We start from the raw sequence: 26,081 nt of genomic DNA on the forward strand, positions 1-26,081 counted from the left end.
TGACATCATTCTTCTTTTCCCATTCTCATGGGAGCCAATTCATGTTACCGAAACACAGGTTAATGCAGGACAGACTAAGAGAAAGAATTGTGTCCACACTTGGGCACTCTGGCATTCTTTTTATGTCCTCCTTGCTACCTCCTGGTTTAATCCAACAGGTGTGGGTTTTGGAGTCAAGTGAATGGAGTTCAGATCTCTTCTCCTTACTAGTTGGGTGACCTGGGGTAGCTTGCTCATTCTATTAAACCCAGGCCCTGTTATTTATAAAATGAGGATTATAAGAGCCACCTTGGTGAAGACTCTTGAGTAGATTAGAGAGATAATGTGCACTGAGTCCCTGGTACATAGGAAGTACTCAGTCGGTGTTCATTTCTTTCTCTCTCCTCTACCCAAGTCACTACTGACATTGCCTCCTTCCTTCCAGGCCATCACGGAGCCATGAACCAGCAGCACATGATGCCTTCCCAAGCCTTCCAGATGCGGCGCTCTCTGCCTCCAGATGACATCCAAGATGACTTTGATTGGGATTCAATTGTGTAGAGCTTGTTTCTGCAAAGGCTCCAGACCCCAGCATCACCTTTCTGTTCAGTGAAGGGAAAGGTTTCAGAGAATCCAGTTGAGAAAGCAAAGTTGCTAATCACTTTACTGATGTTATCGAAATTTCTTTTGAAGACAATCAAAAAGATTTTAGCTGGATAACTTACTGCTTTTATCTGACCCAAACAAGTACTACATGTCTGTCTCCCTGCCAGCTGCCCTGTGTAGCTCCTGACTGTTGTGTGATTTGAACGGCTTTTGCATATTTGTGTCAGTTGGATGTTGACCACAAGTGCCAGACTGATTTTTCAGACAGAGCCTATTTTGCTGCAAGCAGTTTATAGATACATATCTGTAAATATATGTACAAAAAATACTGAAAGGCTTCAGTTTTCCTGATTGGATTATTACGTCTTGAAAAGAAAGTTACTGTGAGTTTTTATTCCTCGTTAGGCTATTTTCTGCAGGATGCGTTTAACTGATGTAGGCAAATGAAGGGAAATGGATTTTTTTCAAAGCCCAGTTCCTCTTAATCTTTTTTTCTTTTCAGAAACATGGGCATTGAGTTCTACTCAGTAAGTCCCAGGACCCAGAGTTTGATGCTCTCCAAACCTTCTAGAGGGGTATATTGTTCCTGAGCAGCGTAAAGAACTGACCAGTTTGTCCTGATGCCTGGGGGATTACAGAGTTTCTGTTGTGCCTTTTCCATGTCTGTTTTCCTAAATCTGCATTACAACAGTTCTAAAATTTCTGATCGATTAGCAGCTGGGCATTGCTCGGCTCTTTAACAAAATCATTGCTTCCATATTCACTCATGTATTTATTGTTCAAAAGTGTTATTTTAATATTTATTGCTATCTTCTGTGAATGCTCAGCTCCTGGGGGTTCATTAAGGAGAAATTCGGTGTCTGAAAGCACCGAATTGTTTTTCTTAGGAGTTTACAGACGTGACAATCAGAGAGATTGTGTCATTCTCTTTATCGGCACTCCTTTTACCATGAGAGTGCATTTCTCTGTCTTAGCATTCCTGCTGATTGAGACTTACTAGCTAAATAGGACTTTTCTGGAATTCAAATCAGAGTTCATTTGGGCAGTAGAACAGCAGGGCACTGTTTATAAAGCAGGTTTCCTCACTCACTCTCTTTCCATTTAGGAAGCACTGAAAGGAGGGTAGAGCCACACATAGATTTTATTTGCCTCAGTCTTCAGTGCAGATGCCATTAAGTGGTTTGCCATTTCTGTTGTCCTCTGTGTCTGTGTATGCATGACATTTGGTTACTTTCTTTGAAATGCAGCCTGCCTCTTTGAGGTTTTTATTAGTTGTTTTTTGTTTTGTTTCATATCATATCATAGTTACTTTGCATGGATTGATTGTCTTAGTTTTATAATAAAAGTAACAGAAATGAGATTTTTTTTTAATGAATAGATTTTGAATCGGTTGTTTAGACCATAAAAAGGCAGAATTTCTTTTGGTGATAATAGGGGACTGACCTGTTCCATCAAATCAAGGGGTAATAACTGCTCACCGGTTGCTTTTCAGCATCTCTTGTCTCTACCAGCCACGCTTAAATCACTTCAATTAGCCGTAGTGATTCTGTGCTTGAGTGTCCTCTCCTGGAACTAGACAGACATCTTTGTTTCTGTATGTGTGTGAGAGAGTGTTTGTCAGTGTGTGTGGGTATTTTTTTTAATGGAGTGTTGCCTTTAATGAATCACTGGGAGGCCAGCCACTGTGAAGGCTGATGAGGCTGGGGGAGAAAGGAAGGGCTTTTATGTTCCTGTTGTCTGTCTGGACCCTGCTTGGCATGAAAAAGGAAGCTCAGTTCCAGCCCCTTGGCTCAGTGAAAATTGGAGGCCGCCAACAAGCCCCTCTTGCACAGATCGGAGGCCAGAGGAGATAGCAGCCTGCAGAGCAAAAACTTGGAAAAGGGGGTGATTTTCAATAGTCTGCTCAAGTCACTATTTTCTAGATACTACAGAGCTGTTTTGAAACTTCAAATTGCTTGGGCGGCGGTGTGCACTTTAAACAATTTGGGTATTGGAATGCAGTCTTAACATTGAATGATTTGAGTAGAAACCACTGATGAAGATTTTACAAATTGTGTGAAGCGGATTTCCCATTTGGCAATCGTTTACTGATTTGCAGTGATCAATATTTTTAGAACTCAAACGTAACCACACATGGCCCTGGAGGCAGAGCCTTCGCTCGGACCCAGCCCACTCTGGTGACTCAGGTGGCCCCTGGAGCACAGGACAGGCCACGTCGGTGGGCCCCAGCCAGCCAGAGCTACCCGGCGAGGCGTAGAGCGCCCCCTCTGGCAGCTGCTCTCGTTGGTGTTGTCAGTGCAGAACGAGCTCTGTCGTGGGCTTAGATTGGCTGAAGACTTTCCGGGAAAAGAGTAATAAATGCATATAATCAGACGGGGGAGACTCTGTCCAGGAGAATAATCCGACTGGCATTTGTGGCAGTTTTTGAAATGTAAACGTATTCATGTGTGTTCTTGTAAATACATGTCTCTCAGATGTCCTTTGAAGTGGGAGGGAATCAATCCGGGGATTATTTCAAATGGAATAGAGTATTTTGATATTGTTCATTCAGAGGGTGATGTGTACATATCTATATTGTATATATGTGATGAAAATGCATTGGCTTTTTGTGCAAACACAATCTGCTCTCTGTACTGCTGTTGGACAGTCAGTGTTTTAATGTTTCTACAGTTTTGCTATTGCACGATTTCATATTTTGCCTCTATGATGAACGGCACCCATTCTTTGTAACTGTTTAGTGCTGTAAAGAAATATCCCAAGTGTCATTAGGATTGTTGCTGCCAGACTGATATGCATGAATGGCACTTAAAATAAATATATTATGTTAACTCTATTTACAACACCAGTTGGCCTGTGTCATTTGCTGCAGTTGAGGGAACAAGATCTGAGCCAGGCCTGATACGGACACTTGCAGTTAGTCCTTGTGGTCTCGGAGATTGTATGTCCCATGGGTTGCTGCCTTTAGGAATGTCTCACTAGCTCTAAGGAGAACTTGCTTAGTTTCTCCAAACCTCATTGTCCCCATTTGCAGCACCTCTAAAATGAAAGTAATACCTGTCTCCTATAGGTGTAGTGGGATTAAGTTAACTAATGCACTTAGCCACCTAGAACAGTACCTGGAACATGAAGTACTCAGCACGTGCCAGGTGCTGTGCTGAGTAGATACTGTTATCCTCATCTCACAGTATGGGTACAACTCAGAGGTAACAATGGCTTACCCAGATTCCTTGTTGGAAGTGACAGAGCTGAGTTGGAACCTGGGTCATTTGATTCCAATGTCATGTTCTTTTACACCATCGTCTGTTACTTCCAGAAAATTCCCCTACCCTTGGCCCCCGTTCTTGCCCCATGTGGCAGCTTTCCCAGAGAGCTACTTCTAAAGGTGAAAGTGGAGCTTCTCAAGGTTTGCGCATGCCCAGCATACACCGAGTCAAGCCTTTCCTTGAGAAAGCCACGGCCCCCGCCTTTAGTGAGGGCAGACTTTTCCTCGACAGGCGCGGACACCGGCCGAGGGGAGCGGCCCCGGCACAGCAAGGTTCTGCCAGCGAGGAGGTGGGTCACGCGGAGGGCTGAGGTTTAGGAAGGCCTCCAGCTGGCATGGGCTGTTTCATTTGAGTCTTAAAAGGGCCCTGAGCAGACAGGAGAAGGTTTTGCCATTTATACCACTGAGCCAGGCAGGAAAGCTAGACCAGCAGAAGGGTGGGGATTGAAGCAGGAGTAGCTGTGGCTTGCTGGAGAACAAGCACAGCGATCCCAGGAGGTGAGAGATGGCGGCCCAGCTTGACTGCCATGGAGACCGGTCCAGGGGCAAAGCACTGGGCAGACCAGCAACATGGGTGCAAGTGCAGTCTGCCTATCTCAGGAAAGGGAGGGCTTCCTGCTGATCCCATAACCTTGCCCAGGGCCTCTTGCCACTTCTAACTTATCCTGTACATCACTGCCAGGAAAAGCTATTTATTGCAACTTTACATTTGGGGAAACTGAGGCTCAGAAAGGTTAACTTGCCTGAGTTCTCCCAGCCAGTGGATCTGGGATAAGCCAGTCTTGGACTGGCTTCAAAGCTCATTTCTTTTTGCCCCACTGCCTTCCAAAAGGGACTTTTCCCAAAGCCAGAGATAATGCCTGCCCGCCCCCCCCCCAGTGTATGTGTGTCCCTTGGAGAGAGGAGCTCTGTTTTCCCATTAGAGGTAAATGTTGGTCATCAGCAGGGCCTCTGAAGGACTGTAGTAGGGGCACAGTTCAGTCTGGCCACTTCATGCTGACTCAGGCGCAGCTGAAGTGCAACTGTGGGCAAATCAAATGAAAAAAGTAAAAAAGCATTAAGATGCAGGTTTAACTCTCCAGCTTTTGACGTGGTCCAGTGTACAAAGGGCTGCTGTTTATAGATGCACCCTTGCCACTTAGATAAAGCAGCTCTGCAAAAGCCACACTAGCATCGGTTACATTCACGTGAGGGCCGTGTAAACGGTGTAAACACCCTAGGATCACAGAACTGTCTTGAAGTCTTCGAGCTAGAAGGGGCCTTTGAAATCTAGTGGTGATCTGGTGAGCAAGGGAAGTGACTTTCTCAAAGTCACAGATCTAGAGGAAGATTTGGGGAAGGGCAGGAGTGCAGACGTCATTTACATGGCAGGAATTAAAAATTCTACATACATGGTCTTATTTGATCTACACAAGAACCTGATGCTGTGGAATGGTTCCTCCCCATTTTCCAGTAGAGACACAGGCCCAGTGCAGGCACATCCTGAATGTGTTCCATCAGAGCTCTCCAGTTGTACACACTTGGCCAAAAAGACAGAATGGAAATACCGAATATGTGCCCCTCTGTGAGCACGAGGTGGAAAATCTGAACCTGAGACCTTAAGTGGTAGCTGATTCCACGTACCTGTCTCCATGAGCATCTGTCTCGTCACCGAGTGTGATTCCAGTGGATTCAAGGAAACCTGTTCTGTGCAACATTGCTTTTGGGTGCAAGCCAGCTACTTCAAAGACCTGTAACTGAGAGTTAGAAAAACTGGCATTGTGGGCCTTCCTGGAACATGGTTTCTTTATCCCCAACATGCAGCCTTCAAGACTGATTTTGAACTTAACCTCCTTTTGTGTCTCCCTCCATTGATGATGTGTGACCAGTCAGGATGTGCAAAGCACAGACCTGGGAGGTGGCTGCAGCCGGGGCCCCCGAGTCAGGGCTGTCTCCAACCCCCCAAGTCTCAAGCAGTGCACCTAAGTAACGCTGCCCCCAGAAGTACAGAATAGGACAGCTACCGTTTATTCTTATTTAATATTACTCATCCCAAGCACTTGATATAGTGTATTTGCTCTTTGAAACAGCTACTTGGTAGATAACTATTACCAACCTCATTTTGTAACGTAGAATCTGAGCTATAAAGACATCAAGTCACTGGCCTGGGGTCATCCAGCTCGGTAGTAGTAGAGGTAATAATAATAGCAGTGGCTGCAGAGCCGTGCCCGCCCAGCCTCACTGTCTGCCCGCTTCATCCCAAAGTGCCCTGGAATCCTCTGCTTGAGGAGCTAGCCCGCCAGAGCGCCAGGGCCTCAGAACAAAGCAACCAGGCTGCAGTGAGCACCGGAGGCCACCAGAGGGCAGAGGGCTGCTGCCTGTGTGTCTTTCCCATGGGTTGGGGGTGCCTGGGCGGCCAGCCCTCAGATCTTGCTGAGGGAGCCAGGAGCCCCTCTAGTTCCCATCAATAAACATACTGCTGGGGCCCACTCCAGAGCTGCCTCTGAGCTTGCTGCCCGTCCCAGCCCCTCTGCTGTCTGCTGCCCCCCTGCTCTGAAGGTAGGGTGGTAAAGGTCACTCCACCTTCACCCCCAAACTCTGTCCTGAGGCTCTGCCTTTCTCGGACCAGCTGAGGCTGGTGGCTGGCCCTGTCCAGGAGGGTGTGGAGAGGGCCATGGCCGGGCCAGCCACACACCTTGCCCTCCCGGCCCTGCTTCAGCCTAAGCAGGTTCTGGTGTCCCCACACACTCGCACTCTCCTGCAGCTGGCACAAACATTACGATTATTGCCATCATTTGCCAGGCCCTCTGCCCAGTGCTTGACAGCCATTATCTGAGTTAATGCTCCCAACTGCTTTGGAGATTGGGGTCATTCTCCCTTTTCCTGCTGCACGTTGCTGTTGAGAGAGATGAAGTCATTTGCCCAAGGTCACAGCCAGTGAGAGAGGCTGGTGAGAGAGCAGGAAGCCAGCTCTGCCTCCCTCCAGTCCGCTCTTCCCACTGAGGCACGCTGCCTCTCCCCAGGTGCCCTTGACCTCCTTCCCAGCAAGTCACCGCACCCCATCCCGCCCCACGGTACCTCCTCGCAGGTATGTCACTGTGGGTGAATGGTGCCCCTCTCTCAACGCAGGCCCCCAAAGGTCAAAAAGGCAACATCCTGCCCTGGACAATGGCAATAAAGACATCTGAGGATACTTCACACCCTTCCCATGCCTGAGTGACGTTCACGGGCAGAGGTGTCCCTGGGAACAGTCCTCTGGTTCCGCGTGAGTGTGTGGGCACACAAACTGTGACTCTGGTGTATTTGTAGGCTCCGCACCTGGGTGACAGCATGATGCAGGTGGATGTGTGCCCATGAGGCCTTATATGAGACTCTACGTGAGTGAGCCCTTGCACGTCTGTGCTTGTGTGACTGTGTGCCTTTGCGTATGTATTTGCACCCCTCGGTGGCAGAAGGGAGAGAAAGCATGCTACCTGGAGCAGGGGCTGGGGGTGGGGGGAGATAGCTCCTCACTCAACTTCTGCCTCCCTTCCTGAACCTTCTCAGAGAGCCACTCGAGTCCCCCTGGGGGCCCATGTTCCAGAGGACGCTTGCCTGGGAGAGAGCTGGGATCCCGGGCGGTGTCAGGGGTCAGGACTGGGAGTCTCATACACATGAATTCTTCCTCTTTTCTCATCTTGGCCCTGGCCTTGGCCTGTTGCTACTCCTTCCTTACTGATCTGAGCTGGATCCCAGATCTAGCCGTACCTGCTCCTGTCCCCAGGCAGCCCCCACCCTGCCCCACCCAAAGCTTCTCAGAAGCTGGTCCATCCTGAGCTGCTGGCCTGCGGCTAAGCATGTTCCCTGCAGGCCCCAAAGGCCAGAAAAATACAAGAGGCAATGGTAGGAACACAGACTCTGCTGTCAGAAGCAGCTGCAATTGGATCTGGGCAAGACCTTGTCCTCTCTGAGCCTCAGTTTCCTTATCTGTTGAACGGAGATGAAATGCCTTACCTCATGGTGTTGATGAGATAGTCCAGGAGAAGCCAGATGGAAGGCAGTGGGCGCCGGCCCTGGCACATCTCGGTCCCAAGGACTGCCCTGCCCTGTCTGCCGCCTCCCTCTCTCTCTTCTGCATGCAGCCTGTCGCTGCGCTGCCCAGACCAGCTGACTCCCAGGTGCCAGTGGCCATGCCGAGGCTGCCCGCCCATGCCCCGGGCGCCAGCAGAGTCTTTTGCAACCACAGCTCTTCTCGTCGTCTTCCCCTGCTCTGAAACCTCCGGTGATGGCCCGTCATCTCCAGGGGAAGGGCAAAATGCCTCAGCCTGGTATTTAGAGCTTCCTTCCCCGGCTGTTGCCCACAGCACCTCTTGGCACATCCTCTACTTCAGCCCTGTCTGCCACCCCCTTCCCCTCTGTGCTTCCGGCCTTTGTCCCACAGCCCCCATCTCTGGGGCCTCAAACCTGCCCAGTGATCAAGGCCCCGTTCAAACGCCTGCCAATCCGCCAAGCAATCCCAGACCTGGCCCCAGGGGAGCTTCTCTGGTGGCCCTCAGTCTGCTTCCCGCGGAGCCCTGGGGAGGCTGTGCTTACCTCCTTCTGACCTGTGGCCTCTGGGGCGTGTGGGAGGGACTCCAGCTGTGTCCCTTTCCTTCCTCACAGTCTTCGGGGAGGTAGGGTGTCTCGGTGGCCAGTGCCCAGAGCGGACAGGGGACTGGGGGCTGAGGAGGCAGCTGCCAGTGAAGGGAGCTCCACCACTGCCACCTCCTGGCCAGGGCAACGGATGTGAGACAAGCAGACACACCGCTGGCACCTCCCAGCTGCCCCGGGAGCATCGGTGAAAGAGCGGGGAGCCCTCCAGCCCAATAGGCCTCAGATGCCAACGCGGCAGTCGTTCTCTGTGTAACACTGGGCACTCTCTTCTGAGAGCCTCTGTTTCCTCTTCCGTAAAATGGGCATCATTGACCTACTTCTTGACTCAAAGCCGCTCCTTTCTTCTTTCCCTTCTTTAAAGATGGGACCCTGGGGCCAGGAAGATAGTGTCAGAGGTATGGATTGAGTAGATGTTTAAGCCTTTCTTGGAAATTTGTGAGAACTGACTTCTGTTCTGGAATTTTTCAGCTTTGTGACTGCAGCTGCAGCCAAATCCACGTGGCAATGAATCTGAAAAGTTGTGCCTTCCTCTAGGCCTAGGTAGCCACAGGCTCCTGTCTGCACTTTATCCTCTGGTTATCCACTTTATTGGCTGGGTGCCCTGTGCAGTGCACTACCAATAAAACCGTACATGGCATCCACATATGCACCCTCGGGAAAGCCATGGTTTCTTAACATCTCTGGGCTTTCTCTCTCTCTTTTTTTTTTAAAGAGAGGAATGTTTTTTTCTTTTTTTTAACATTTTATTTATTTTTGAGAGACAGACACAGAGCGTGAGCTGGGGAGGGGCAGACAGAGAGGGAGACACAGAATCTGAAGCAGCCTCCAGGCTCTGACCCGACAGCACAGCTGACAGGCCTCAAACTCATGAACCTTGAGATCATGACCTGACCCAAAGTCGGATGCTTAACCGACTGAGCTGCCAGGATGCCCCAACCTCTCTGGGTTTCTGACCTTCACTGTATTCTTCTATAAAGTGGGGTTCTACAGTTATTTTTTACGGGGCTCCTGGGTGGCTCAGTTGACTTAGTGTCTGGCTTTTGATTTCAACTCAAGCATGATTCTGGGGTCGTGGGATCAAGCCCTGCCTCAGGCTGAAGCATGGAGCCAGCCTGAGGTTCTTTCCCTCTCTCCAGCCCCTTTCCCCACTCTCTCTCAAGTAAAACATTTTTAAAAAATAGTATTTCTTACATGTTCCCAGAGCTGCCAGAGATTCACAGACACTGCCAATCTTCCTCAGATAGTTCTGGCCTCAGGGAGGAACTTGTTACACCCTCCGGACATGTTTACAACAGGATGGGCGCCTGTGAAATGTGAGCCACGCCCTCTTCAAGGTCACAAAGATCAGCACCAGAGTCTCTCACCTACTGCCTGGGCTCTGTTCTCGGCACCCCCTGCAGCAGTCAGAGCCTGGCCTGGGGTGACTGGGCCTCAGTGGACCCAACTTTAATGTGAACACTGGGACCAGGCCGAGGTCACATAACCACAAGAGTTAACTGCTGGGCAGAAAGGAAGAGCATCAGGCATCCTCTCAGAGACCAGAGGGTGGCCCCTCAGCGGCTGCTGGTGGGGGGCAGGGGTGGCTGGCTTCCACCCCTGCCGGGCGCTTGGTCCAGAGTGGGCGTCTGACAGTCAGCCACGGCTACTGCAAGTACCATGACCCTCCTGATCCCCTGAGGGCTCTGTGGCCTCACTAAATGCCAGGCCTCGGACACAACAGAGCATGACACAGGCTCTGCCTTCAGGAGCTCATGGGAGAGCCAGCAGGACAGACAGCTTGGCAGATTTACGGGGGGAAAGGGGAGGAGGCTGGCAGAGACCAGAGGAAGTAGAGATGGTCTTACGCCAGGCTTACTGGAGCTGGGGGTCAGGGAGGAAAGTGTTCTGGACAATCGGAAGTTCGTGGTGGGGTTCTTGTCTCCACTTGTCAGATGTAGAAACCGAGTCTGGGAAAGGCTGCATAGCTGTTCACTGGTGGGGCTGGGACTCTCAGCCAGGGCTGCTTAGCTTCAAAGCTGGGGCTTTGTCACCTACAGCAGGTCTGGGCCCGGCTTCCCCGTTCGTTCTTAGGGGTGCTTTGGGGCTCCTGGATTAAGGGTGAGCAGGGGCTGATCGTGAAGGGCCTTGAATGCCAGGCCAGGGAGTCTGGGCTTTCTTCTGAAGGTCTGGGACTGCCACTGATGGGTTTTCAGGTAGGGCTGCAGGTCATGGAGGCAGCATGGCCTGGAAGGTTCTAGAGGAGCGAGAGTTTGCCAAAAGAGGTGGCCTTGGATCTGGAAAGCGCAACAAGCCCAGCCTTCCCTACTGCCCATAAGGAATGAAGAGGGGTGTGGGGGTCCTGGGGACCAATGCCTCATGTGACCCAGGTGTGGGCCTGGGGTTCCGGAAAGGCCCCAAGATCAGGCACCCAGCAGGGAGGGGGCCTGAGTTCACTCCTGGGCCCAGGGAATGGACTGGAGGGTACGGGAAGGGGAGCTGGTTCCCAGTTCCCAGGGGGAAGTCAGAGGTGGAGTTAGGTAGGGCAGGGCCCAAAGTCCTGAGGCCCGGAGCCATTTCCTCTTTCCCACGCATGAATGATGCATGCATGACGTCACTCCTGCAGTCCCACCCACTCCAGTCCTGCCCAGCATCTGGTAGGCCCCGGCTAGGGGGCTGTGGGACAAAGAGGCTCAAGGAACCAAAGCCCCTCAGTCCCTCCGTACCTCGGGAGGGAAAGACTGAAAACCAAAGCACGTCAGAAACCGGGCTCTTCAGCACACAGCAGCCCCTCCCAAGCCTCATACTCGATGTTAAACTATACCTTAATCTCCTTGAGTCTCCCACTGACCCAATCCTGGTCCTAAATTCTATCCTAACCAGCACCAACATCGTGTGCAATCCCGACATCAACCCAATCCCAGAGGCACCCCGATGCCAAACCTTATCCCGACGTCCCACCCCCAACCCTCCGCTCCATCTAACCCCGCCTCGGGTCCGGATTTGAGCTCCTACCACTAACGGCTTATCCATCTTGCCCCAGCGTAGCCCTGACCCCAAGCCAGAACCTCAGGCTGACCCTAACTGGCCTTCACCCTAACCCAGCTGTACCCCGGATCTGTACCTGGTGCTCCCTTCCGACCCAATCACAGCGGACTCTATATACCCTTCCGCAGATGTCTAGCCTCACCTTCACCCTGGACTCCATCCGTAATCCTAGCGGAGCCTGTCCCATCTCTGAGCCTCCCCGGGTGCGCACTCCCACCCAGCGCCCAGCGAGCAGAGGCCGCCATGTGGCTGGACTGCAGACCTCTGTGAACACACATACACACACACACGCCCCGGCACGCGCATATGTACACGCACGACAACGTGCACATGTGCGCACATGCGCGCGCGCACACACACACGCGAGAGGGAAGGGAAGTCGAGTCCAGTTCCGAGGCCCAGCCAGGGAAGGCAGGTGAATCAGTGTTTCCTGCCCCTCCTCGACCCCTTTGTACTTCCTGCTTGTCAGGTTCTGCCCCTCCAGCGCCTTCTTCAATAACGACTCTCTCCACCCAAGGGTTCCTGCCCCTCTCCCCTTCCTTAAAGCTGTCCTGGTTTCTAGCGGGGTTTGTTTGTACATTAGAACAATGGAGCTCCTAGGGCTTTCCTTCTTCTGTGTCCTGCAGGCCTTGCTCATAACAGAACATGATGAACACACCCTGAGCGGCAGCAAGTCCTCGTGGGGGTCAGAGTCTAGAGGGGCAGAGATCCACACCCGAGTAACCCTGCCCACCATTCCTGGTAGAGGAATGTGCCTGCTTCTGTGGGAACTACAAGAGGTTATTTAGGGATGCAGTGGGGGTTCTTGGGTCCGGGTCTTAAAGTTTGAGGAGGAGATCACCTAGTGACAACGGTGGCAGATAAAATAGCACGTGCAATGGCAGGGAAGCGTGTTCAGGAAGGTTGGGGAGGTGAGCCTGGTCAGAAAGGCCAGGGCAGGCAGGTTAGGCTGGTCTAGCTGGGGAAGAAAGGGAGTAGACGGGGAAGGGGTGCATGGTGGGGGCAGTTGGGCAGCAGAAACCGCAGAACTGAGGGGGCTGGGGGAGAGAGGACAAGGGGGTATGGAGGGAGAGGGGAGGAGTTCATTCTAGGACCATCTGAGACTGAAGACGGGCAGGAGAGCCAGGTGGTCACCAGAGGAGTCAACCGGGGCCAGAAGCCGCTCCTGATATTGATCAAAATAATAATAATTGCTGAATGACCTTTCACCGAGTGCTTTCTGTGAGCCCAGCACCGATCTGAGAGTTTGTATGACGTCATTTAACCCCCAGAATGAGCCCACCAGGTGGGTAGTGTCAGTATTATTTATGCACAAGGGATACTGAGGCTCAGAGAGGAGAAACAATTTGCCCAAGTTCATGCACATTAACAATCGGGCAGTAAGTAGGGCTTGAACCCAGGCCTGTGGGACAGGAAAAGCCGATTCCTCCCTCAAAGTCATAGTGGCCAAACCTAGGACCTGCCTTAGTCTGCAATTCATCTCTCATGACTTGAAACCCACTGGGAACTCCCCCCACCCCCCAGTCCGAACTCCTCACATTTCCCTGAATATTCCAGACCTGTTCACCTCCTGGATGTTCCGAATGTAGCATCCTCTGCTAGAAGTGGCCTTCTAACCCTGCCCCTTCTCTAAGAAGGTTCCACCTATTCTCCAGAACTCAGCCCTGGCACAACCTCCTTCGAGAAGTCTTTTTGAACTCCCAGCCCGCGCCCCAGGCTGCAGACCCACCCCAGCCAGAGCCTGGCGTGCAGCAGGTCAGTGAGTATGTGTTGTTGGTGAATGAATACAGGACCCACCTGGCTACGGTTAAAGTGAAAGCCCAGGGTGGGGCGAGGAAGCCCCGGGTGGGGCGAGGGTTCTCCTGGTCTTCTGGGACTGATCTCTTATCTGCCAGGCTGTCTCCAGCCTTATCTGATTAGACCTGAGTTGAAAGGCAAGCCGAGGAGATGCTGACAAGGCCCCTGAGTTACTTAGTAACCTTGCTCTCTTTAAAATTCCCACTGCTTCCCCCTGGCATCCAGAACCAGTCGCTCCTCCCTCTTGGGCACTGCTGCCATGAACACCTTCCTGCTCTCTGCACTGTGCTTCCTTGGGACCTGGACAGTCCTGGCAGGGGGAGTCACTGTGCAGGTAAATCCTGTCCCTACCCTGGCCCAGCTTGCTCTCTGCCCCCAGTTCCCTGGACCTGTGCCCTTGAGGAAGCACGCACTCTTTCTGGAGCTTGAGCACTGTCTCAGGTGTGGCCCTTTCTCAGGAGTCTGTTTCTCAGTCTTGCCTCGTCTGCCTTCCCCTTCAAACTTGGAGAGGAGAGAAATCACCGTTTGGGATAGGGTGTTGATTAGCCAATTTACTGAGTGCTTTTGCCATGAGCCAAGCTCCTCAAGGGAGGCTCCATGATCACCCTGGGAAAGTAGTCCAGAGGAGGAAAATCGAGCCCCAGAGAGGTTACGTAACTGGCCCTAGGCACATGGCTGGGAAGTGAAGGAGCTCGATTCAATCCTAGACCTTCCTCTCAGCCAGACTGTCGACCTGGGTCTTGGGAACCACGCGGGCATCCGGGAGCAGGCTGTGGCCTGGCCTCACCCTCGGGACCCGTCTCTCTCAGGATGGAGAGTTCTCTTTTCCTCTGGAGTCCGTGAAGAAGCTCAAAGACCTCCAGGAGCTCCAGGAGCCCGGCATTCGGAACCATAGGAAGAGTGGTGGACCGGTGGTTCCCAAGGTCTGCAGCCACCAGAAGTTTCCGGAAGAACTCAAGCCTCTCTGCAAGGAGCCCAATGCTCCAGAGATCCTCCAAAGGCTGGGTGAGTTTCCCCCTCCCTGGTGGATGGGGTCGGGGAGCTCGCTGATTGGTGGCGTTGGAGGGGGCTGTGCTCTGATTGGTGGATCTGCTGAAACTGTGGTAATTAGTTCTAAGTTGTAATTGGCGGAGCTCGCTTTAGACCGATCCTCGCTCTGACCGGTGATTGAGTGCCAGTTGTGCATCGCGGTCCCTCTGGCCTTCGCGATTGCTCCTTCTGGGTGGCATCCTCACCCTGACTGGCGGGCTTGAGCGGTACTTGTTTGGGGCGGAAAGGCCAGCCGGTGGGAGGGGACAGGCCTGGGTTTCACCTGGGGACTCTGGGGGAGGGGGGGGAGGCAGATGTCCAAGCTCTGGCTCAAGGGAGGGCGGGGCTTTGGCTCTCTGGGCGCCCCATCTCTCCTGCGCAGAGGCCATCGCCGAGGACCCGGAGTCGTGCGAGATCTGTGCCTTCGCTGCCTGTGCTGGATGCTAGGAAGGTCGGCTCGCTGCCTCCTGACCCCTCCCCCGCAGATGCTCCCAAGGCCCGCAGCTCCGCCTACCCTGCCCCCAGGGGAGGAGTGAAGAGGGCGTGGCCCGGGGCGACCTGCGCAGGCCCGGCCCCTGACCCGTCCGGAGCTGCCACTGCCCCCCAAGATCCACTGCGACCCTCAGCCAATAAACCAGATCCCAGAGTACTCCTGGTGTCTCTTCCTTCATCTGCCAACTGACTCCTCACCCAGCTTCATGGGTGCCTACCCTGCCCTCAAGCTGAGAGTTTACTGTGTGAAGTGCAAGGCCCCCCTCCCCCCCTACTGAACCGTGGCTGCCACCACAGGCAGGCACTGACGGTAACCTCCATCTGTAGGCCACCAGTGTGTGTGCGCGGGGAGGGGAACCTCTGTTTTTCTTTCACATTCCCCGGGCTGGGGGGCACCAAAGTCCCTAATCCCTGAGTGAGCTCAGGAGTCGCTGGTCTGCATGTCCAACAGTCTGCGGCTGTGAGACTGGCCCCAAGCTCTGGACTGTTCAGGGAACCCTAGGGTACCCTGGCACCCCTGACCACCTCAGCGTTGCCTCCTGCCCTCCCCCCCGCCCCCACTCCCAGAACCACACCTCAAGCCACGGACCTCACCCCTTCCTCTGCACCCTTCACTTGTGCTCCTCTCCTCCTCCCACACTCCTGGCCAGATAAACTCCTACTCAGGTTGTGCTCCCATGGTGCCTCCTCAGAAGCCTTTCTTGACCCTCCCAGGGGGGTCTTCATGCTCCCACTTTGTCTTCTGTGCTCTGTGGGCGCTTTGATCACCCACACCCCTTGCAAGGCTCTGACCCTCAGATGCCATAATGGCTTCTGTGCGGGGGAGGGGGGGGAAGTCTCTCTGCTCCCCGGGTGGGTGAGCCCCACCACCCCGAAGCCTGCATGAGGACGTAACGCAGGGCAGGGGAAAGCCAGAGATTCCCAGTTCCAGCCCCGCCCCACATGCTGTGTGATGCTCGGAAAAGTCACTTTCTGTCTCTGACCCTCAATCTCCTCCCCTGTAAATCTGAGACTGTAATAGTACCCGCCACCCAGGCTGGGTGAAATAATGCATGTAAATGTGTCTGAGATGTAGGAAAAGTTCAGGCCATGCGCCAGCAGAGATTTCAATAAATGATAAAAACAAATAAGCCAAAAAATGAGGAACCAGAGTCAAGTGCTGGGAAAAGTTCAGACAGGGGCAAGGAGGTGAGGCGTGGAGGGGTACTTGTTAGCAGAGTTAGAGGGATGGGGGAAGAGGGGGTGACCAGGGCATTTCTTGGGGAGTCAGGTAGAGAAGTGCCACAGGGTGATGAGGCAGAATTCCTTGGGCTGCAGAATTCAGAGGGTGAGGTGTCTTCAGGGCCAGGTCAGGGGAGGCTCTGCAAAGGGCAGGGGCAGCATACGTACTGGGGTGGAGGGACTTTCAAAACCGATCTGGAGGGCCTTCCAGAAGGTGGAGTAGGTGCGGACGCAGAAGTAGGTCCACAGAACTAGCATGGTTCAGTCTGGACAGGGTGGGTCCTGGGAGGCACCCAGGGCTGGGTTCAAACCTGACCGTGTCACTTACGAGTTGTGTACAAATAATGCATGTAAATGTGTATGTAATGTTACTTACACTACAAAAAAATTCTCCTTGAGACTTGGTTTCCTCATCTGAAAATGGTGATGATGACAAATAGCACCTCCCAGGGCTGCAGGGGGACTTGATGCGATGCATGGCAGGGCTGAATCATGAAATGCTCTCACTCTGGAGCTGAGCTCTGGGTGTGAATCCTGCCTCTGCCTGTTACCAGCTGTGTGACTTGGGCCAGTTACTTAGCCTCTTCTCTCCTCAATCTCCTTATCTGTAAAATGGGGATAATAAGAATCCCTACTTGGTAGGGTTGAGTGAAGGGAAGATGCGGTCATATAGGAAAAGCTCTGAGAGTCCTGCAGGGCCCTAGTGGGTGCTCTGCTGCTGCCGCCGCTATTATTATTATTATTTCTGTGTGGCTGGCTCAGCTTGAGCCTGGCACATAGTAGGTGTTCAGTTACTGGCATTTTCTTTCTCTGCCTCCTCCCCAGGCAGGTGGAGACCCAGTGTTGCTGAAGGGAGCAGTGGGAGCAAGGCCAAATGGTGCCTTTGGGCTCAGTTTAGAACTGAGAGGGGGCGCTGGGGAGCCACAGAAGGATAAGGGGCCCCATCAGGGCAGGGCTGCGGGGTTTCCCTGGCATGTTGGGCACGGAGAGTCTGCAGGACGAAGGGCCAGGGAGGAAGGTCTGCCCAGCCTGGGGAAATGTGATCAGGGCCCATCTATAATGGTGGTAAGGGAAGGGAGGGGCCCAAGAGCCACAGGGGGCATTGCAAAGGCACCAGCCAGCGTTGCCCGTGGGGTGAGGGACAGGAAGGAACTAGAGCTCTGGGGTTTGTATCCTGGTGGGATGTGGGGCCGTGGGGCTCATGGGCAGAGCTGGGAGATTGGACGTGTAGCTGGTCTGGGGAAATTCACCATGGCTTTGGTTGGCCCTGAGTGAGCTGAGCTCAGAGTACACTGCCCCCTTATGTCTGGCTCTCCTCCCTGGCTGCCCGGGACAGGGGCTGTGGCAGAGCCCACCCTGTGGAAAGGCCCTTCTTCAGGGAACGCCCAGCGTGGCCCCTGCCCTGAGTGAAGGAGGTGGCCGCAGCCATGTGAGTGCAGACCCCATCCCCCCATCAGGTGTCACCAGCGTGGCCTGAATCACAGGGGAGGCAGCCTGGGAAGAAGTCTGCTTTGGCACTTTGCCGAGCCTGTGGTCTCAGCCTAGTTAGTTCTCTCTTTGTCCCTGAGTCTCTTTGTTTGTAAAGTGGAGTATTTATAATGGTACCTGCTTCATCAGATGGTTTTGAGGACTCAGTGAGTTAATATGGGCAAGGCATTTAGAATAGCACCAAGGGTCTAGCAAATGCCCATTAGATGTTGGCTATTATTGTTACTATTATTCCTCAGGGCTGCCAGGATGGAGTGAGGGAGGAAAAGTCTTCCGTCTAGAGCTGGCCAGATGGTCCTGGGGAGCCTGAGAAGAGAGGGCGCTCAGGAAGGTAAGTGTAAGGGCCAAGGCCCATCTTCTCAGGAGCCCTGGGGCGGAGGCAGCCCAGACAATGGGCCTGGGGAAGGGGCATGACTGGTTCTTCTCTGCACCCAGGGCTCCTGCAGCCCTACCCCTTGGGGGACGCTCCCTGCCCTCCCGGCACCCTGGTTGTCGAGCTGGCTCTGTGGCTGGGCCAACCCTTGATCTTGGCTTGCGGGTCTGATGGGAACAGGTGCTCTGCAGTTTCCTAGCTCTGTGATTGCCTGCGACTCATTTCGCTCCCTGCCCCCCACCCCTGAGCCTCCCTCCTCCTATATGAAATAGGGCTTTATGACCCCACTCCCCAGGCGCTGAAAACTGGGAAATTCATGACCGTATCATGAGATCAGCCTTTCTCCTCCACCGCTCACCTGCCCCCTCGGCTCTGCCCGAGGCTCCCGGGATGGACAAATGGGCCGCAGACTCTGTATGTGGGATGGGGAATCTTTATTCAGCAGCAGGGCTGCCTTGGGGGCCAAACTCTCCTCCAACCAAGCGTCCAACCGCCTTGTGCCAGATCCAGCCGCTCGGGCCTCTGGCTGGTGGTGATGACCTCAGGGTCCCCCCAGAACCCAGGTGGGGGTCCAGGCTGTGACGACAGTAGGCTGGGGACAAAGTGTCCAGGGCAGGCTCAGGGCGGCCAGCCACCTCAGCGGCAGCCGGTGCAGGCAACATTCACACACAGCTCACAGTCATCATTAGCGATGGTCCCTGGGCAGGGGAGAGAACCAGTCAGCTGAGCCTGACTATGAACCACCTGTGGTCCAGGGGGCTGATGTCTGGGCAGCCAGAGAAGGCTGCTTTGGGGAGGGCCTGGGGGTGAGGACCAGCCTCCTTCTCACAGATCAGGAGCGTGATGCTGTAGAAGCAGAGAGTGGCTTGGGTTCAAGTCCCGGCCCTCCCCTTCCTAGCGGTGCCTGGGCACACCTCTTACACTTTCTGGGCTGAAATTTTCCTGGTGACTCTATGGACAGCATCAACTGACAAGGTGGTGGTGAAGAGAGAAGACCAGCAAAGGGCCTGACACAGGCCTGGCACTTAGGAGGTGCTCAATAAATGCTAGTAGCCGTTTTAGTCACTGGCCAGTTCTGTTTCCTCCTCACATTTCAGCTTAGATGTCGTCTCCTTTTGGAAGTCTTTCAGACCTGTTATGCCACCTGAGACACAGCCATCTCTCCTCTGTGTCTCCCCCTCCCCATGCCTCCCCATCAACCACTGTATTGCAGGCATGGCTTACAGGTTCGTGGTCCAGTGCCCTCTTCCCTCCCTCCCTCCTATCTGTGACATCTGGTGGGACAATCGATGGTCCAGGTTGCCGGGGCTTGAGAGGCCTCCTGTTAGGCCCGACTCTCCCTGCCCTGGCACTGGCACTGGGTGCTTAGTAGAAAGAATGGAAGTGGAGGAGTGGGGTGTGGGGAGGGGAGCCAGCCAGAGCCACCCAAGCTCCGCAGGGGTGGGGGCACTCACTCAAGGCCTGGAAGATGCTGGCTGCTTCCTTGGACGCACAGACGGGCTGGAGGTCCTGTGGCAGGGCTCGGTGGTGACATGCGGAGGGCACAAGGGACTGGGTCTGGAGGCGGGGGCTGGGTAGTCTCTGCTCCTCTAGGTCACTCAGCCTCTTCACTGATTCCAGCTGGACCCGGAAGCCTTGGTACTGGGGGGGAATGGGGAGAGAGAGGAGGTGAGAGGGATCAAAGCTGGGCAGGGAGGTCAGAGTGCCTCAGACCCGGCAGAACTTTCCATGTTTTCAGGGAGGGTCAAGAGGCCTTGCTGGTGGGAGCCGGCGCCTGCCACTTCGCACCCCAGCATGCCCCAGGCCTCCAGGAACTGTAGATGAGGGTCTGGTGGGGCTGGGGAGCGAGTGGTTTGGGATACGGGCTTTGGAGACCAATGTAACCCCCCCTCAACCTGCCCCGGTTCAAATCCCAGCTCTTCCCAACGGGCTGTCTGTGTCTTCCACACTCTGAGCTGCATCTGGAAAATGGCCCCTCCCCAGCGCCTGGCACCAGTACAGGCCACACTCGGTGACTGGGTGATCACCCCTGAACTGACACGGCAAAATGATGGCAGCTCCAAGTTGGCCGGGTTCCAAGGCCAGGGCTGCACAGCTGGGGGGGTGCGGGGAAGGTGACTCTTCCCATCCCTCCCAAGGAGGCTCCACCCAGAGTTGGGAATGTGACGGACACCCAGGGCCACAGACATCCCCATCCTTGCTGGCCAGCGGCATCCTGCCACCTGGCAGGTGAACCCTGCTTCCACGATCCCCTCTGGCTTCATAGTTGTCCAGAAAGGAGCCCTGGGCCCCTGCTGTCTTCTCTCTGAGCCTTTGCATATGCTGTGCCATCTGCCCTGTGCTGTCTTGTCCTCTGTGCCTGGCTACCTCCTGCCCGTCCTTCAATGTCAGCTCAGTTACCTGCCAGGAAGCTCTTCTGGTGACTGTCCCCCATCCACCCACTCAAGGGTGAATATACGGAGCTGTGGGAGAGCCCCCTCCTTCCGGTCTCTGGAAGGGCAGGGACTATATCTTGTTCCACCCTCTGACCTCTGGCCAGGACCGGCCTTCTGAGAGAGCAGCAGTTTATTCTTGCTATCAATGCCATCATCACTGCCTTCAGGCTTCTTGCTGCCCCCACCTGCCAGCTGTCTTGGTCCCTGGGTTGTGCTTAGGTGTTGGGCTGAGCCCTGGGCCCTTGCTCCCCTGTATCCCATGAAGTTCCTAGCGTCCCTTCTCCAATCCAGCCTCTCCTGGGTGAACCTTCAGGCAAAGGGCACACTGGCCACAGGGACTCACCTGAATGTAGACTGACTGTGTGTCCTGCAGCAGCACCAGGAGGAACACGGTGACCCTGGACAGGAGCCCTGACACCATCCTGCCATGCATCTCACGACGTCTGTATCCCACTGCTGCTGTCCACAGGCTCCCACCTGCTTCCCCTGTGAGCACCTCTTTATAAGCCCGGTTCCAGGGCCCTGGCCACTCATTAACCGGCCAGCTGGGGTGGGGTTGACAGCTGGGTGGCTCTCTGACAAGCCCAGAGCCCATTCCTAGGAAGGGGGCTGGGGGTGTTGAGGGCAGGGAGGCCCAGAGCACACAGAAACAGGATACTGTGTGTCAGGCACCTGTGTGGGTAGCTCAGAAGGGTGGGGAGGAGGGGAGGGGTTGGACACACCACTTTCCTTAGCTCCATGACACCCATCACACGGAATGATGGAGAGACCACTGTACAGACAGGGAAAGTGAGGCTCAGGAGGTGAATTAACTTGCTTCAGGTTACCAGGCTAGTCAGTGGAATGGCAGGGACTCAAGTGTCTTTGACTCAGGTCAGCCCGTGGTCCTTTCTCTGGAAAAACGATGCAGATAGACAGGCTGGTCCAGGGCATCTCGAGATGGGCCAACACAGGACTGATGTCCGGCACGGACAGTGATCTCTGAGGCCCTGGACCCAATTGTCTCCTGCCCCTCCACCAGGTTTAGTTTAAGGCTCCATCCTCCTTCTGATCAGTTCCTACCCAGGCCCTCAACCTGCCTCTATCCACCACCTGCAAATGGTGCTTGGTACCGTCAGTCCATGTTGACGCATCTCGCCTGTCCATGCCTTACAGAAGCCAATCGCTTAACCCAGCATGCTATTGGGTTAGAAGAGGAGGCAAGAAGCACCGACTAGGGGACAGACTGACTTGGGCTCAAATCCTGGTCCTGCTGCAGCTGTATCAGTTTGGACAAGTCACACCAACTCGGACTGAGCCTGTCTTCCATCAAATGAGCATAATGACAAAATCTCCTGCATGGGGTCGCTGTGGGGGTGATGGGGCTGGGTCCACTGAGTAATATATGCCCCCTAATTTCCTTCTAGGCAATGTGTAACCCACTATATCCATGGCTGAAGGTGGGGTCAGAGAGAAGAGGGCAAAGTCCACGAAGGTGTTATCACCACTGCCTCCAGGCAGCTGTAAACAGTGCTTGAGGGCCAGGGCTCCCTCCTGCTGGACAGGGAGCCCGGCATGTGACAAGTACCCCAAACATGGCATTGAACTGAAGCCCAGATGGCCCAGCTAGGTGTTTAAGGCTCATGCTCCAACCTATGGCTACACTTTGTCATCACATCACATGTCCTAAGACAAACCCAACTTGCACATTCTTTTACTGATACATTCTAACTGCCTAGAATGCCCATCGCCCTTTCTCTTCACTTGGGAGGAAACGGAGAAGGGTTTGAGTGGGCTCTGGCATTTCCTATGTCTTGCTTTGAATCCAGACTGTTTCGAGTATGAAGGAATTAATGGGCCCCTACATGCTTTCTCATCTGCAAATTGAAAATAGTCAACGTCAACAATAGCTCCCACTTCTTGAACATGCACCGTGCGCTAGGCTCAGAGCTGGTTTATATGCATGGTGCACCACTAGGAGAGGTGTAATGGTTGTCTCCATTTCCCCGATGAGCAACCTGGGGCCCAACAACGTCAAGCACCATGTGAGTAAGGGGAGAGCAGGCTTTATCTCTGGGATTCGTGCATCTGCTCAGCGGACGGCGTTCTAGAAAACGGAACATGGGCCTTGGAGGCAAGAAGATCTCAGTGCTTCTCAACTGTGTGACCTTGGCTCCCTTACTTTGCTTCTCTGTGTCCCTCTGTTTCTTCATAAGTAAGTGTGGGAAATAATGAACAACTTCAGCATGGCTGTTGGGAGGTAAAATGGACCAGTCCCATCCCAGAGGAACTGGTGACTCCCTGTCCCCAAGCTGATCATCTCCCCAGCGTGTCTGGTCCACAGTGACCATGCAGTCAGTGCTGGTTCCTCTGCCTCGCCTTCTCCACAGGGCTCTCCCTGACAAGCCCCATCTCTGAACCTATAGCTGGAACAGTTTTGATCTTTGACTCCTGAATCCTTGCTCTTCCAATCAGAGCAAGCTCGCCCCACCCCCACACCAAAGGGTGAAGAACAATCTTCTTTCTCTTCTTTGCCTTCTAGCTCCTCCAGCCAGGGTCCATCATGTGTTACTCTTTTCCTGGGAACAAGTCGTGTGACTTCCCTATCTGCCTAACATGACTCAATTTCGTATTTCAGCCCAGCTCCTCCTAATTGCTCCATGAATGACCCATCATCCGTCAAAATTAAATCAGTCACAGACGCAAACCCTGACTGCCGCCCTGTTTGGCCAGCATACTCTGAAGTTTCTCAAGGCACTTCCTTCTTTAGGGACCTGGGAAATGACTGTCATGCCAGCCTGGACTCTGGTCTCTGTGTGGAAGCCTCAAGCGCCACGGTGGAGTGAGTGACAGCTTGCCTGTATGTGTTTGGGAGCTCCTACCTTGACACTGGGTTCCCCACTCAGGGCCCCCCATTGTGGTGCCCTGGAGCCTGGGAACCTACTTGCCCCTAAATGGACTACTTCCTCAGTAGCATTTGTCACAGCTGACCACCCTGTCGTTCTTGGAAGAAAGCATTTTCTCCACTTGCCACCTGGGACACGCGTTCCCTAGATTTTCTGCCAATCTCATTGGCTCATCTTCTCTGTGTCCTCAGAATGCCCTAGGGGCTCCAGGGCTCAGTCCTCGGATCACGGTCCTGTGTCCATAGTCATCAGTGATCTGATCAAGTCTCAAGGACTTTAATGCACCAGGACCCTCTTCTCTCCCTAACCTGACCTCTTTCCTCTGTTCCAGACTCCTTTATTTACCAGCCCAGCATCTGCCATAACATTCAACAGTGCTCCCATGCCCTTGTCGCTCAGGCGGAAAATCTGAGTCATCCTTGATGCCTCTTCTTTAATTTGCCAAATTAATTTCATTAGCGCATCCAGTTGACTCTACCTTTAACATATTTCTAGACTTTAACCATATCTCACCATGTCCACTGCTACCCCAGGTCCAAGCTATCTTTCCTGGTCATGGGTCTCACGGATTATTCAAACAGCCTTGTATTAGTCAGAATTCTCCAGAGAAACAGAATGAATGTAGAATATGAATATATATTCACATATCTATTTATATATTCATATATATCCCATCCTATTTTTATATGTAAAATTTAAATCTTATCCTTTTCTTTCTTGCTACTATCTGCCTATCCACCCATCATCTACCTATCAATCAATCATCTAATCTATGTCTGTCTCTCTCTCTAGATGTGTTTTTAAGAAATTGGCTTATTTAATAGTGGGGTTGGCAAGTCTGAAATCTGTAGGGAAGACTGCAGACTGGCAGGCTGAAGATTCAGTAAGAGTTGATACTGCAGTCTTGAGTCTGAGTCCAGCCAGGGTAAAGTCAAAGGCTTCTACTGTTCCAAAAGGCTCTTTTGGCATCCTCCCAAAGGTTTTGAGCTTATCTCCAAAGATTCTGCCCCTCACTCTCTGGGTTCTGGCCACACTAGCTACCTTGCTGTTGTCCAAACACACCAAAGGTTGCTTACTTTGGGTCTTTGCTCTTCCCCCACATGTATCTATAGCTTCCCTGTCACTGCATCCAGTGTCTGCTTAAATGCCACTTCCCCAAAGAGATCTTGCCTGGCCATCCTACCTCAGAGGACTTCCCTCCTCAATCCTTGTTTGCTTAACTTGCTTTCTTATAGCACTGGTCCTATATATACATTTCATTTCTTATACTTCTCTCCCTACTGGATTGTAAGCTCTATTAGAGTAAGGAATCGGTCTATTTTGTTCTCCCAAAACAGTTTCTGGCACGTGGCTGGTGCTCAACTAACACCTGATGAGCTGAACAAATGAACATATTTGAAATATCTATTCCAAGAACCACTAGGTGTTTGGCCTTGGACAGTTTCCTACTTCTCTGAACCTCATCCACCTCATCTAGCACCTTCCTGACATAGGCAAGGAGCCTGTCACATGCTGCGTGTTCAAAAAATGCAGGCGATTATTATTTTCAGGGTTGTGAAATCATTTGTTTATCAAGAAACAGAATCCTCTTTGTGTCTTATGTGCTTGGCAAACTCTAAGGCATCCTTTAACTTAGTCACCAAATGTTTACTGATGGCCCACCATGTGACAAGCACCGTACTAGGCACATGAGACAGCAATGAACAACATGGACAAATCCACTGCCTCCCGAGCCGTGCTGGTGGCTTGGACAGGCAGAGTCGAGATGTGAGAAAGTGTCGGGGTCTAGAGATTTGTTGAAGCTGGAGCCAAATGATTATTTTCTGTTCCCTTGATGTCAAGGGTGAATGAAGAGAGGAAGTCAAGGACAACTCTCAGGTTGTCCCAAGTCCAGCAGGGCTGCCATTTATTGAGATGGGAACCAGAAATGAGCAGGTCTGGTGAGGGTATCAAGAATTCTAACATGGCTGTTTGACATCTGTAGAGATGAGGACCACAGACACACACGTGGTGGTCAACAGGGAGTGTCTGGTACTTCGAGTTCTGAAACTGGATGAAGGGAGGGAGGAGAGGTCCCAGGATGGAAGCGTAACAGGGCACTGCGACATTTGGAGGTAAGGCAGAGAGGCAGGAACCTGCAAAGCAGAAAGAGAAGGAGCAAAGAGAGAGAGCAGTATGAGAGCTGTATCTTCAGAGCCAAATGAAGAAAGTGTTTTAGGGGTCAGCGCATGATTGCTTGGGTCAAATGCCGTAGTTGGCTCTGGAAAGATGAAGACGAGAACTTCCCCGGGTTTGGCGACATGTGGCTGGTGACCTTGACACGGTCAACTTTGGGGAAGACATGGATGTAAACCTGAGGGGGGTGGGGTTGAAACAGGAAGACGGGACAGGACCTAGTGGGAGTGCAGGCTTGGCTCTAGGGTGAGAGGTTTTAGCTATCGCTTTAAATTCAAGGCTAAATGGAAAGATGATGAATTTAAGGAAGGATCAGCATACTGGGTCCAACGTATGAGCAGGATTGATCTAGAAGACCCTGTATGGGGAGCTGTGTAAGCCAAGGTGTGGTGGGCTTCCCAGAAGCCTCCCAAATGAAATTGTGTCCTGTCCCTGGAGGAGTGGGTGACCTAGGGAGCGGTTCTATTTTTTCTATGGCCAAAGGCAAACTCAGAATCATATATGTACCCCAGTAGTAGTGACCACACTGGATCTCATTCAGTCTGTGTCCTCCCCTTTGTCTCTTTTCCCATCTATCCGTATTGTACTGACCTTGCTCTCCACACCCCCCCCACACCTCCCCCAACCCCCCCACACACTCACCTTCACCCACCCACCCTCACTCCCACTCCTACTCCCACCCCCACACTCCCACCCCTCACCCC

The 26,081-nt window shown here is 53.1% G+C and overlaps 4 protein-coding genes across 6 annotated transcripts in view; 2 read left to right on the plus strand and 2 right to left on the minus strand.

Moving 5' to 3' along the window:
• Positions 1–3,427, plus strand: part of FOXJ3 (forkhead box J3) — a 138,638-nt gene extending 135,211 nt beyond the window's left edge. Inside the window, exon 13 of the mRNA XM_029946366.1 lies at positions 425–3,427. Within this exon, the coding sequence (XP_029802226.1) occupies positions 425–540 (116 nt within the window). The 3' untranslated portion in view covers positions 541–3,427. The remainder of the gene's footprint in view (positions 1–424) is intronic.
• Positions 3,428–6,663: 3,236 nt separating this feature from the next.
• LOC115297703 lies at positions 6,664–11,044 on the minus strand. The gene is made up of 5 exons (XM_029945840.1): positions 10,892–11,044; positions 8,399–8,771; positions 7,820–8,102; positions 6,905–6,987; positions 6,664–6,722 (listed from the first exon to the last, which is right to left on the minus strand). The coding sequence occupies exons 1-5, from the start codon at positions 11,042–11,044 to the stop codon at positions 6,664–6,666; spliced, it is 951 nt and encodes a 316-aa protein (XP_029801700.1).
• Positions 11,045–11,636: 592 nt separating this feature from the next.
• Positions 11,637–14,957, plus strand: GUCA2A (guanylate cyclase activator 2A). Of its 3 annotated transcripts, XM_029946368.1 has the most exons (5): positions 12,752–12,767; positions 13,138–13,237; positions 13,505–13,613; positions 14,089–14,284; positions 14,691–14,957. In XM_029946368.1, exons 3-5 carry the CDS (start codon positions 13,539–13,541, stop codon positions 14,753–14,755), a joined length of 336 nt encoding a protein of 111 aa, XP_029802228.1. In that variant the 5' UTR covers positions 12,752–12,767; positions 13,138–13,237; positions 13,505–13,538; the 3' UTR covers positions 14,756–14,957. The 3 variants fall into 3 exon arrangements, with proteins under 3 accessions (XP_029802227.1, XP_029802229.1, XP_029802228.1); XM_029946367.1 differs by lacking the exons at positions 13,505–13,613; positions 14,089–14,284; positions 14,691–14,957 and adding exons at positions 11,637–11,893; positions 12,109–12,261 and having other exon boundaries at positions 12,754–12,767; positions 13,040–13,232; XM_029946369.1 differs by lacking the exons at positions 12,752–12,767; positions 13,505–13,613; positions 14,089–14,284; positions 14,691–14,957 and adding exons at positions 11,637–11,893; positions 12,109–12,261 and having other exon boundaries at positions 13,040–13,232.
• A 3,340-nt stretch (positions 14,958–18,297) lies between these two features.
• GUCA2B (guanylate cyclase activator 2B) lies at positions 18,298–20,780 on the minus strand. Its single transcript, XM_029949881.1, has 3 exons — positions 20,661–20,780; positions 19,337–19,523; positions 18,298–18,580 (listed from the first exon to the last, which is right to left on the minus strand). The coding sequence occupies exons 1-3, from the start codon at positions 20,748–20,750 to the stop codon at positions 18,519–18,521; spliced, it is 339 nt and encodes a 112-aa protein (XP_029805741.1). The 5' UTR covers positions 20,751–20,780; the 3' UTR covers positions 18,298–18,518.
• Between the last annotated feature and the right edge of the window lie 5,301 nt (positions 20,781–26,081).

The sequence above is a fragment of the Suricata suricatta genome, chromosome 8, assembly GCF_006229205.1.
Source record: "Suricata suricatta isolate VVHF042 chromosome 8, meerkat_22Aug2017_6uvM2_HiC, whole genome shotgun sequence".
NCBI classification, from domain to species: domain Eukaryota; kingdom Metazoa; phylum Chordata; class Mammalia; order Carnivora; family Herpestidae; genus Suricata; species Suricata suricatta.

What these genes read in the sequence shown, in the direction of transcription:
- LOC115297703 (XM_029945840.1), bottom strand. Translation starts at nt 11,044, where the DNA reads ATGCATGCATCATTCATGCGTGGGAAAGAGGAAATGGCTCCGGGCCTC. An exon ending in TATCTCATCAACACCATGAG is followed by an intron (nt 6,988 to 7,819) that starts GTAAGGCATTTC and finishes GCCATTGTCCAG; the next exon opens with GGCAGGATGTTGCCTTTTTG. An exon ending in AGTGACATACCTGCGAGGAG is followed by an intron (nt 6,723 to 6,904) that starts GTACCGTGGGGC and finishes CTCTCTCAACAG; the next exon opens with CAACGTGCAGCAGGAAAAGG.
- GUCA2A (XM_029946367.1), top strand. Translation starts at nt 11,789, where the DNA reads ATGTACACGCACGACAACGTGCACATGTGCGCACATGCGCGCGCGCAC. An exon ending in CCGAGGCCCAGCCAGGGAAG is followed by an intron (nt 11,894 to 12,108) that starts GCAGGTGAATCA and finishes TGTGTCCTGCAG; the next exon opens with GCCTTGCTCATAACAGAACA.
- GUCA2B (XM_029949881.1), bottom strand. Translation starts at nt 20,750, where the DNA reads ATGCATGGCAGGATGGTGTCAGGGCTCCTGTCCAGGGTCACCGTGTTC. An exon ending in CACAGTCAGTCTACATTCAG is followed by an intron (nt 19,524 to 20,660) that starts GTGAGTCCCTGT and finishes ATTCCCCCCCAG; the next exon opens with TACCAAGGCTTCCGGGTCCA. An exon ending in CAGCATCTTCCAGGCCTTGA is followed by an intron (nt 18,581 to 19,336) that starts GTGAGTGCCCCC and finishes TCCCCTGCCCAG; the next exon opens with GGACCATCGCTAATGATGAC.